The 12,328-nt window shown below is 41.1% G+C and overlaps 1 protein-coding gene across 1 annotated transcript in view; it reads left to right on the forward strand.

Moving 5' to 3' along the window:
* The first annotated feature begins 2,495 nt into the window (after positions 1 to 2,495).
* Positions 2,496 to 12,328, forward strand: part of LOC138208348 (steroidogenic factor 1-like) — a 16,448-nt gene continuing 6,615 nt past the window's right edge. Inside the window, exons 1-4 of the mRNA XM_069166176.1 lie at positions 2,496 to 2,545; positions 4,255 to 4,373; positions 4,791 to 4,932; positions 5,564 to 6,225. Of these exons, the coding sequence (XP_069022277.1) occupies positions 2,524 to 2,545; positions 4,255 to 4,373; positions 4,791 to 4,932; positions 5,564 to 6,225 (945 nt within the window). The 5' untranslated portion in view covers positions 2,496 to 2,523. The remainder of the gene's footprint in view (positions 2,546 to 4,254; positions 4,374 to 4,790; positions 4,933 to 5,563; positions 6,226 to 12,328) is intronic.

The following is a 12,328-nucleotide window of genomic DNA, read 5'->3' on the forward strand; positions in this document are numbered from 1 at the left end:
ATCCTCACATCTTCATCCTCACCGCTACATCACATCTTCATCCTCACATCTTCATCCTCACATCTTCATCCTCACAGCTACATCACATCTTCATCACATCTTCATCCTCACATCATCATCCTCACATCTTCATCCTCACCGCTACATCACATCTTCATCCTCACATCTTCATCCTCACATCTTCATCCTCACAGCTACATCACATCTTCATCACATCTTCATCCTCACATCTTCATCCTCACAAACATGTCATAAAGTAAGTTTGAATCAATTTAGTTTCTTGATTGATGAAATGATGCAGAAGCCTGTCCAGAGACCAAATATGGAGAATTGACAGGAAGTAAAAACAACAACAACTTGTAAAACCTTTCATCACGTGAACACGACAGGAAGTAGGTTTTTTTCCTTCGGTGTCACATCCTGAACTTAGAAGGTCTGACTGAAAACGGGCCGATCCTCAACCTGAGGTCTTATTCAGCGCGTCACGAGGCATTTCAGGAAGTTGTATTTATCCAATAAGGTTTGTTTAGTGGCTTTAAAAAAAATAAAATCTAAAAACAATAAATAAATCAATTCAGACCGAAGATTTGATGAAAAGCCGACAACAGGACAGGAAGTACATGAAGTTTTCCTTCAGTGTCACATCCTGAACTTCACTGAAAAGTCAGGCTGGAAATTCCAGATGATCTTTTTAGTGTGATGAATTTGTGGGGAAATTTCTTTCTGCTTCGGTCTGTTAAATTACAGATTTATTAAACGGGCTTCTACCTGAGGTTTTATTCAGCGCGTCACTGGAGGCATTTCAGGAAGTTGTATTTATCCAATAAGGTTTGTTTTGTGGCTTTAAAAAGAAATAAATCGCAGCAGTCCTCCGTCTGTCCTGAACTACAGGGACACGAAATGAACATCTCCAGGAGACCCCCGTTCCTCCTCAAGGACAGCCAGAGGTCTGGGAAATGTTCGCAGGAGGTGATCCCGACGAGGAAGAGGAGAACCTGAACGGGCCAGAAAACGGGGGGACCCCCCCTCCCTCCCCTCCACCACCTCCTCTCCACCACCTCCTCCACCACCACCACCACCTCTCCCCCTCAGCTTTGTTCGGCGACCCTCAGCAGCCGCCCACTGCTTCCTGTCTCTGCTAACAATAGGCGGTCGGACTCCTCATCGCGCTTACCAAGCAAAAAAATAATAAAGAGAAATAACCCGCCCCTGTCACAGGCGATGATTATTAATGCAGGTGGATTTTCATTCTGCTGAAGCTGTGGGAGCTGGATAAATATAGAAAAATATACAGAATGAATAACACACATTGTTCCTGAAATGAACTGATGAGCTTTGGTTCATAATTCTGCTCAAAAATACAGTTTTATCTAATGTCGAGCAACACAACAACAAAAACAACAACTGACACGTGTGGCTACTGTCATGTGATTTATACTTTTATTATGTTGTTTTGATAAAAAAACAATTTTTACTTGTAAAGCGTCTCTGAGTGTCCTGAGAATATAAATAAAATGTATTATTATTAGTTATTATTAATGATAACTAGGTCAAAAATAATTATTATTTAGTTTAAATAATCAAAATATATAATTGTTGTTATGTTTATTATTATTTGTTGTTTTTGTGTTGGCATTGCACATGTACTGTATAATCATTATTATTGTACAGCTGATTTGACAGAACTTCCTGATGAGACCGTTTTTATGACCGTGTTTCCGGTGATTTCACGGCCTTTTATTCCGGAATTAATCAGAATCAGACTTAGAAATATTTTATTGATCCTTTTAGAGGAGCCGGATTCAGTCGTAAAAAGGTTTTTAAAATTATTTTTTTTAGCTATAAATAAAGACAGAGACATGACAAGTAAAACGAAACAGAAAACTATGTTCACCATACAGTATAAATAAATAAAAACATTAGAATAAATAAGTAAAAGTTCATTAAAAAGCACATTTTTCCTCCTCTCTGAGACCTCGCCGGTGTGAGGTGTCGGTGAACGACGCCTTCACGGTTTTCCGTGCACGTTTCACGATCCGTTTCTCTCTCACCCGGGGAGGAGGCAGCGAAGATGAGCAGCGACGTCACGTGACTCCGCGCCGGCCAATGGCCCCGCGAGGCAGCCCTAACTTCTGTGGATAAGCGGAGCGCAGTAAAGGGCGGAGCGGCGCTGCGGGAGTTTCACTCCGAGCTCTCTGACGGTCATCAGCACACACGTCCCGAACCAGCGGCCCCCCATCCAGGCTCCTTAAAAAAAAAAAAAAAAAAAAAAAAAAAAAAAAAAAAAAAAAAAAGCAGCCGTGTTGTATTGCATACTTCCGGATTTCTATCGGGCACCCCTCTTCTTCCTTTCTTCTTCTTTTTTTTTTTTTTTTTTTTTTTTTTTTTTTTTTTTTTTTTTTTTACTCCCCCGTTTTGATTCGGTTCTCCTCGGCAGCCCATGAACGGCTGCAAACACTCACCTGCACTCAGGTTTGACTTCTCTGGACGATCATCGGTGACCGGCGGCTGGCTGCTGCTCAGATGTTGGGAGACAAAGCTCACGGTAAGGACACGGACACTTTTTTTTTTCTTACACCGGCTCGTGGGCTTTTCCACAAGCCCGCGTGATCTTCGTAGATATGAATTATTGTCGAGTCGAGAAACCAAATTCAACCCAATACATCCAGGAAAAATATGGAAACTGCAGAAACTGCATGCACAACACTCCCAGAGATCCTTCACATGTTGGTTTGTATTATTTAAATTCAATTATTGGCCAAAAAGAAATGACAGAAATGTTTAAGAGCAAAACGAATTAGAATGAAATGATCCAAAACTTAAACTCAGAAAATCAGGTCTAGTTTTTTTTTTTTTATAAAATAAAATGTAAAACTTATCGTGCTATAAAGTGGTGAATTTTTAGGGATGAAAATTAAAAATAGGCTAAAATAATAAAAAAGATAAAAAAAATTATATAGTAGCAACAGAATGTCCTGAAAACTAAGAATTGCAGTAAATAAATAGGTTAATAAGGCAATTTAAGATAATAATAATAATAATAATAATAATAATAAGAAGAAGAAGAAGAAGAAGAAGAAGAAGAAGAAGAAATCTTTTTATTTTTTATTATGACGTGTTGCATGATAATATTGAATATCTGCACTGAAAATATTTCTCATCTCCGTGGACCGAAACACTAAAACGAGTCGAGCCGAGTCGAGCCGAGCCGAGCCGAACTCAACTACACAATAAGGAGCTGCTTTTAAATCATATTTAATCGCTATCTGCTAAACGCGCCGCTGGCTGATTTATCCACCGAGTCGTAATTCATTCGTTGTAATTCACGTGTCAGCGTGTCAGGTTGAATGAGTGAACATTATGGGATGTATTTCACGGTGGGAAACAGTTGGTTCTTCATTACATAGTGTTAAAAGACAGAAAAAAACAACATTCCTGTCGATATCAGCTGCCTTTTTATTTTATTTTATAGATGTCTATAACATTCTTTATGTCTGTATCAGCTTCATGTTTTTTTAACGGTCTGTGCAAATAATTCAAAAGTTATATGAAAAAAATATATATATTTCACATCAGTGTACATAATAATAACCTGTATTATCAATTCAGATGAATAAAGCCCATTTCAGACAATATTTAGAGCCACGCAATATTATTATCATTATTATTTTATGAAACAGGCTTTTAAATTGTGCAAAATGCATTCCTTTAATTTTAAATAGCTACACAATACATATAATGCAATTAAATATATGACAGTCTATAAATAATAAAGAAGATATAATTTCGATCAAATAAGTAGATAAATGAACTAGTATGTTTTATTACTGAAAGGTCTATGGGTAGCTATATTAAAATAAATAGGCTATAAGTGGAAGTTTTAAACGAATGTATTATTTTCTTTATTCATTATTAAATGTGAAACTCGAACAAAACAAAAAACAAATTGAAAAAAAAAAAAAAAAATCGTTTTTTTAAAGGGCTTTAAAATGAAAGAGAATTATACTTTAAGAAACAAAACGACGTGATATTATTATTATTATTATTATAATAGAAGAACATTTCCATCGTTTCGTTGCAAATATGGGCAGCTTTTTTTTTTTTTCTTATATATTTTCCTCTTCATCAATAACGACAAAAATAATTCTGCAAGTCGATATTCAGGCACTGAATGCGCCATTACTGGTGGGTGCGTGTGCGTGTGTGTGTGCGTGTGTGCGTGTGTGTGTGTGTGTGTGTGTGCGCGCGCGCCAGGTGTGACTCTGAAGGTTATGGAATACACGTATGACGATGACCTGGAAGAGCTGTGTCCTGTGTGCGGAGACAAAGTGTCCGGATACCACTACGGTCTGCTCACCTGCGAGAGCTGCAAGGTGACGTCACACCTCATCTCACACACACACACACACACACACACACACACGCTGCTGCTGTTAATGAACCTTTAAACTGATCCAAGTGTCAATCAAGTGATTTTCCAAACACTGGAAACTGATTTGTGATATAATTAATTATCTCATCAAATTGTTTAAAATTAAGTATAAAACTTAAGTTTGATTTAAACATAAATTTACCTCTATTCTAACTATATTTGATCTCGCGCAATATTCTGCATGCACAACATTTAATTGTTATTGGCGCATCTTTGCGTGTTGAAACGGTTTTATTTTGTATTTTTTTTTTATCTTGACCTCTCCGCTGACTCGACAAGGTGTCCCGTGTGTGTTTGTGCGTGTTTGTGTGTGTTTGTGTGTGTGTGTGTGTGTGTGCGCGCGCGTGCGCGTGTTCAGGGCTTCTTCAAGAGGACGGTGCAGAACAACAAGAGGTACACGTGCGCGGAGAACCAGGAGTGCAAAATAGACAAGACGCAGAGGAAGAGGTGTCCCTTCTGCCGCTTCCAGAAGTGCCTCAACGTCGGGATGCGGCTAGAAGGTACAGTCCACGCGCACGCGCACGCGCTCTCTGCAGCCGTTCATACTCTCTATAACTATTATTAGTGATAATGATAATATTAACAAGAATAATATTACTCTCACTTTCTGTGCCATTATTTTCGAAGTAGACCAAAACAAATTTGTATTTTTTTTTTTGCCATTTGTTTTTGTTTATTTATGATATTAAAGTTCCAGCAATCATTTTTTTTTTTTTTTATAATTGCCAGTTTGTTTTCTTTTTGAATTTCCCTTATATATAATTATGTTCAGTTAAAAAGCCCCTTTAGATATCTTTTGATTTGTTGCTCTGCTGTCATGTGGTTTTCCTTACACACACACACACACACACACACACACACACACACACACACACACACACACACTCGGGTTGGGATTAATTCCCAGACAGCAATGCAAAAAGGAAAGCACCTGCTTCCGTAGAGAGGACACATTCTTGACTTGCTGATAAAACCCCCGGAGCCTCCCGAGGGAAGGAAGAGAAGACTCCTCTCAGCCCCGAGGAAAAAAAAAATAAGAAAAGAAAAAGAGAAGCTCCAACGTGTCCCGTTAGAAGAGAAACGAGTGATATACGGTGTTAAATCTGTTCTCCACCTCTCTTGTCTCACCAGCGGTGCGAGCGGACCGCATGCGTGGGGGGAGGAACAAGTTCGGCCCCATGTACAAGCGGGACCGGGCCCTGAAGCAGCAGAAGAAGGCTTTGATACGATCCAACGGCTTCAAGCTGGAGAGCGCCGCCCCCCCGCCGACCTCCCCGCTGCAGAGCGACTACGGCTTCACCGGCACGCTGCACACGCTGCCCGCCATCTCCAAAAGCCTGCTCCCCTCCACGCCGAGCTCCATCACCCCCACGGACTACGAGGCCAACCTGTACGGCCCCCCGTCCCTGGGCATGGCCGTGCAGTCCCACGTGCCCCTCCCCGCCCAGTACCAGTACACGGCCTTCCCCGGCCGGGCCATCAAGGCCGAGTGTCCCGACTACACCAGCTCCCCGGAGTCGCTGAGCGGATACCCCCGATACGCAGACATGTACCCGTCGGCCTCGCCGCAGCCGCCCAGCCTGCCGCCGCTGGTGCTGGAGCTGCTGCGCTGCGACCCGGACGAGCTGGCGGTGCAGAACAAGATCGTGGCCCACCTGCAGCAGGAGCAGAGCGGCCGCGGGCGGCTCGATAAGCCCGGCACCACCTTCAGCCTCATGTGCCGCATGGCCGACCAGACGCTGTTCTCCATCGTGGAGTGGGCTCGGAGCTGCATCTTCTTCAAGGAGCTGAGGGTGAGTAGGCGACCCTTCATCCCGACACGAGCACGAGCACGAGCTCCAAACAACAACAACAACAACTTCTAAACGTGTTCGGAGTATTTCGCACGTTTTTAGGACCAAAAAAAAAAAAAAAATTCTCTTTTTGTGAACTAAAGCCGCACATCCACTAAATAAAACCCAAAACAATAATTGATAACCGTTATGAAGAAAACATATTCTTCCTCTGGTTTATAAAAAGTCTCTTGACAAACTTCGGACTCTTTTTCAGGACGATGTTGTGGCATTAAAACAAAGTTCTTGCACACAGAGCTGCACATCCAAGAAAAAAAACAAGAATTATTAACAGCCGTTATTAAGAAAACACTGACTGTGCCTCCGCACTGATTATACAACAATCTTTTATCATTTAAAAGCACGATTTATTCCTTGAATTCCTCCTTTTTATTTTCCTTTTCAGAAAAGTACAAATCAAACATACTTCACTCTACTTTTTAAAAAGTTGACTTGTTTTATTAAAAAAAAAAAAAGTTATGTGTCATCGACTGCAGCTAATATTTTATAAAAAAAGAAATAAAACGTTAATAGCTGAAAGCTTCTTACAAGGACAGGTGCTTTTGTACTTTTTTTTCCCCTAAGAAAGATAAAAATAACGAGAAGCTGGTTAGGTAAGATGGGTTTTTGTTGAAAAAAGGAACAAGAAGTTGTTCTGATGATGAGGTGACATTTTTTTGTTTTTTTTGTTGAAAGTTTGAAGTAGATGAATGCAATCAGATGTGATGACTCACTTCAGCCCACATCAGGAGCTCCAACCACAGCTGGAAACTACTCCAGCCACTTAATATCGATGATTAATATGATTTTATATTCATCAAGTGTTTAAATAATGGATTAATCCAACACATCATGGTAATAACTGTGTGTGTGTGTGTGTGTGTGTGTGTGTGTGTGTGTGAAGGGGGGGGGGGGGGGGGGGAGATAAGGTCTACTTATTGTGATTTTTCTCGAGTAAAAAACAGCCATACTTATATTAATATTACTGTTTCATAGTCTGCTGCATCGTAACTATTTCACGCACACACACACACACACACACACACACACACACACACACACACACACACACACACACACACACACACTCCTGCAGACATGTTTGTACTTCCTGCCTTGTTTCTGGTCTCGATAATCTTTTACTGTGACCGAAACTTTAATGTCACGGATCGAAAAAAATAAATAAATAAAGTCGCAGGAACTGAACGAGGAAACGAAGTCTTTCAGTGGTGACATTTGAAAGCCTTGTAAGGGGAATTCTTTCCTCTGAGCTGAGTGTGGGCTGATCAGACCGCACGCACGCACGCGCACGCGCATACATGTTTTTGCTGTCTCGTGGGGACACCTGACTAGGAGGTCACCTTCTGCGGTGACACGATTTCCCATTGCTCCGAAGGCGTTCAGGTCTAAAGTCCCCACCAGGATAGAAATACAAGCACACACACACACACACACACACACACACACACACACACACACACACACACACACACACACACACATGTTTTTGCTACCTCGTGGGGACACCTGGCAAGGAAGTGACCTACAGGGACCTCACTTTGTAAGGTGACAGGAGTCCCATCAGTGGTGTGCGTTCAGGTCTAAAGTCCCCACCAGGATAGAAATACAAGAACACACACACACACACACACACACACACACACACACACACACACACACACACACACACACACACACTGTAAGAATAATGATTGGACATACATCAGTGTCTCGATCAATCATCACCGGCACTGTGATTGTCTTTGTGATCTGTTAGACGCGCGCGCACGCACGCACACACACACACACACACACACACACACACACACACACACACACACACACACACACACACACACACAAAGTCAAATTGAAATCAATACACTCGTCGCGATTTAACTGTGCTGCTGACAATATGGCCGAACACGTGAAAATGGAGGATTGTAATTCTCTCCTGACAAATCAAAAACGACGACAAGCAGCAAGCAGGGAGATATCTTCCTCCTCCTCCTCTTCCTCCTCCTCCTCTTCCTCTTTCAACTAGTCCTGATATGATCCATCTGGGCCGACAAACTAAGCGCGTGTCAGCGAGCCGCGGTCGGACCTGACCGGACCGGTTTGGATTCGGTGAGATTGTCTCGGTGTCATCTCGTCAAATAAGTTCTTTTATTTCCTCCGATACAGTCGGAGCAGCGCGGCTCCTTTTTCCTGCCTCGCACTAAATCACCCCCCCCCCCCCCCCCCTCCCCTCCCTTCCTCGTCCTCCCCCCCGATCCCGGACCGCTGCATGCAGGCCCGGTCGGTCTGGGAGCTGCAACAGTTACTCCGAATCAGCTTCGACCCATATTTAGTCAGAGCCGGACGACATGTCGATGTTTCAGATTCCTGCTCGTCTGAAGCTTTCGTTGGATTTCTTGATGTTTGGATTCCCCAAAAAAAAGAAAAGAAAAAAGAAAAAGAAAAGGTGCAACAGAGTGAAACAGATTCGGAGAAACTTTCAGCCTCTTTTGGTTTGTTCACCAAACAAACAAACAAAAAAAAAGAACAAAACAACAACAAAAACAAACAACAACAAAAACAACAACCTTGCTTGACCAACGTTTCAGGAGTTCAATGCTCATTTTAATGACATGCAACTAAGACAACACACACACCCTGGTGTTTCTCTGGATAACTCACATTATGAATGTTATTGGTAGAATTAATGAAAACTCAACCAGTCTGCAAAATTTGCCAAAATTCCCACAATTTTGTCCTCAATCAATTCGCTCAACTAAAACTGTTCTGAAAGTGCAAAAGAGAACCTTTCTGAATAAAACTTTTGATTCATCAACAAATATAAATCTCTCCTACGTCTCATCATCAAAACAAACCGCTTGTCATTTGATGGGAAAGAAACGGACGGAACAGGAAGTGAGGGAGTTTATGAGAAATGTGGATTTACAACGAGCATCAGGCTGAAGACATTTATGAAAACTGAAATATTTCCAGCCATTTTTGTGACATGCAGCATATTTATTATCACAGGAAGTTGGTTGCATGTGACTCTTATCTTCATTAACTAGTAGTTACATTTTTTTTTTGCAATTCCCCAAAATTTGTGCGCAAATAAATTACATAAAACTCCACCAATTGCATCACAGACATTTATAAATAGCTGCTAAATAAAATTCCGTTCAAATCGCAACAATCACAAAAAAAAAATTAAATAAACTTAGTTATGAAACATAAAATGTTGTAATAAAAATCCATTCCCAGTTTTCTAAAAGCGAATTTCACTTCTATCACTCAGAAATGTTCGTGTAAATAGAATTTTAAAATAAATGTATGAAAACTGAAATATTTCCAGCCATTTCTGTGATATGCAGCATGTTTAATATTATTGTGACTCTTAGTGCTTCAAAAAAAAAAGTTCTCACAATTTTTTGCCAATTCCAAAAACTTTTAACACAAAAAAATTACATAAACTCCACCTGTTGCGTCACAGATATTTATAAATAGCTGCACAAAAATTTTTTTTAGCATTAAAATTGAATCAATCACCAAAAAACTTAAACAAATTTAGCTCTGATATATAACATGTTGTAATAAACATGGATGAATTCTGCCGTCACGGTTTGTTGAATAAAATGAACTTGCAGCTGATTTTTTTATAATATTCAAAATCAGTGTTGCTTCTTTTTTTTTGTGTGTTTTTTGTGTTTTTTTTGTTTTGTTTTGTTACTTTTGTACTTTTCTCAGAAACAAAGATCTCTTTGTGATGACGGTGAAATTCGTCGCATCGTCTCACACCAACACAACAAGGTATCTTTACTTGGCTGAAACGTGGGAGAGAAGCACGCAGGCTGTTTTCATTATCAACCGACACACATTTTAATAACACGTTATGATTAATACGCTGAATATTTAAAGTAGTGATTTGTGATATGTTGTTAATCCTCGGTAAGTTTTACGTACGAAACTTGAACACGTGACCTTAGTTGACCTATTTTTTTTTTTTTTTTAACATTACTTTGGATAAATCATCGTTGATTTTTGCTTTTCTGACTGACGCAAACTGGTTTGTTCAGCCGCTCTGAAGGGGGCGGGCCAATCGGTGACTTGTGGGCGTGGCTAACTTGCAGTGAAGTCGAAGTCGTGCGTGTGTTTTGATTGGTCGAGCCGGATGTTGCGGCGACACTAGCAAATATCGAGGAATTTGAAGCCGAGCGTCGAACGCTGCTCACGTCGGGGGAGGGGCTCGATGCTGATTGGTTTAAAGATTTCACAGTTTCTTAATCAGCTTCTTACACATTTTGATGCGAGTGGGTTCAGAATAATATAAAGAAAAAAAAAACACTATCGTGGCTCCACGATTTAAGAAAAAGGTATCTTTTGTTTTTTTTAATCTTTTGAACGTGACAAGAATCCATCCTGTCGTCTTATAACTGTACGTAACGTCATTTCTAGTAAATTCGAGGACTAAACTATCGATCCAGTCAACAATATAACATTTAAAATTGCCGTTTCAGTTGTCATAGTAACCGAGCGATTTCTTTGCATTCGTTGCACAATTAAAATCTCTATAAACCAAATTTCATTTAGTTTTTTCCTGCAGGGATTTTCCGTTTCTTTTTAAGCATCGTTTGTAGGCGGCGGACCGAAATGTGAAAAGCAGTTTGTGTTTTGTGAGGTTTCCTCTCCGAGCCTCGTTCTGCCTCCTCGGAGCTCTTTCAGACACGTCTGATGCATTTCTGTTGACAGCCGGACCGTTTTATTTCTTTTTGCTTTTTTTTTTCTGTCCGGCGGACAGCCGACATGGGCAGTAAGAACAAAAGCTGTGCATATTTCTTTCTTTCTTTTTTTTTTTATCCTAAGAAAGCCTCCCCGGGCTGAAAGAGCGGTTTCCCTGAGCCGGATAATTACATTCCACGCAGACGATAACGGGGGAATGTCGGCTCTCCGCCGCAGCTCGCCGCTCGTCGACATTGTTATTAAGTTGTTGGCAGAATTGAAGCTATTGATTGCGAGTGGTCGCCCCCCCCCCTCCTCACACCTCTCCCCCCCAGAGGTGGCTTTTGTCGCATCTTGACCTTCCATTCAACCTGTTGCTGCGTGGAAGATATTGAACGTCGTGAACAGTTGCTGTGATGGAGACGAGCAACGCGTCCGACGAGAGTCTAAAACAGTTGTAACATATTTATTCTTGGTTACAAATTACAGAAACGCCGTGTGACGTCTTTAATCGGCCTGAATATTACATGTTATTTATTCGATATTATTCGAGCAGATAAGCTGCGGAGCTGCTGGATGTTTTTTTTTTGTTGCATGTCGTATCTCGCGTTTTTGACGTCAACGGACTGTTTGGTCGATGAGAAAACGGTTCTAACGTGAATCTCAGCAGTTCACAATGTAACAGCTGATCGGAGATGTCGGGTGGAGCCACAATGCGCACACGTAAAAAGTATGTAGACGTAGCTTTGTTGCCATGAACTGCAATACCAGCGAGTGCCACTAGAGGTCGGCTCCAAAAAGCCTCCGGCTCCATAGACTCCCATTCAACTTCTCTCATCAAATCCAAAGTGAACAAAATGTGTCCATCAGTTATCTCGGTGTTGTTAGCTAAAGTCACTCCTTCTTATTAGTTTTCTGGAGGTCCATCTGAAAATAATCCCTCATTCATTAGAAAAGAAGATTCAAGAAGACCTGTTTTTGGGGGGCGTCTCGAGGCTTCATAACGGCCGTTCACAAACCGACGGGTGACGTCACGTCGTCGACGCGTCCCAGTAGGGAATTACAGGTGTATTAACGGCGGCGGCATCAACACACCTGTGGTTTCCGTACTGTGGCGGGTCAACGGAGGATTTATTTATTTATTTTCATTCTGACGCAATTAATAAGTTTTCTGGTTCTAAAGGGCAACACGTGCCGAAACTCAAAAACTTAAAAAAATAAAACGCTAAAAAAAGAAAGCTAACAAACAAACTTAAAAATGATGGAAAACCTTGTTGTCGTTGACTGACAGCTGGCTGTGTAATAAAACGTGACACTCGACAGTACGAACGGACGCTTTGAACTCGTCTCC

This window comes from Embiotoca jacksoni, unplaced genomic scaffold (assembly GCF_022577435.1).
Source record: "Embiotoca jacksoni isolate LCO1_2020_lvr unplaced genomic scaffold, fEmbJac1.0.p SCAF_37, whole genome shotgun sequence".
In the NCBI taxonomy this organism is placed as follows: Eukaryota; Metazoa; Chordata; class Actinopteri; family Embiotocidae; genus Embiotoca; species Embiotoca jacksoni.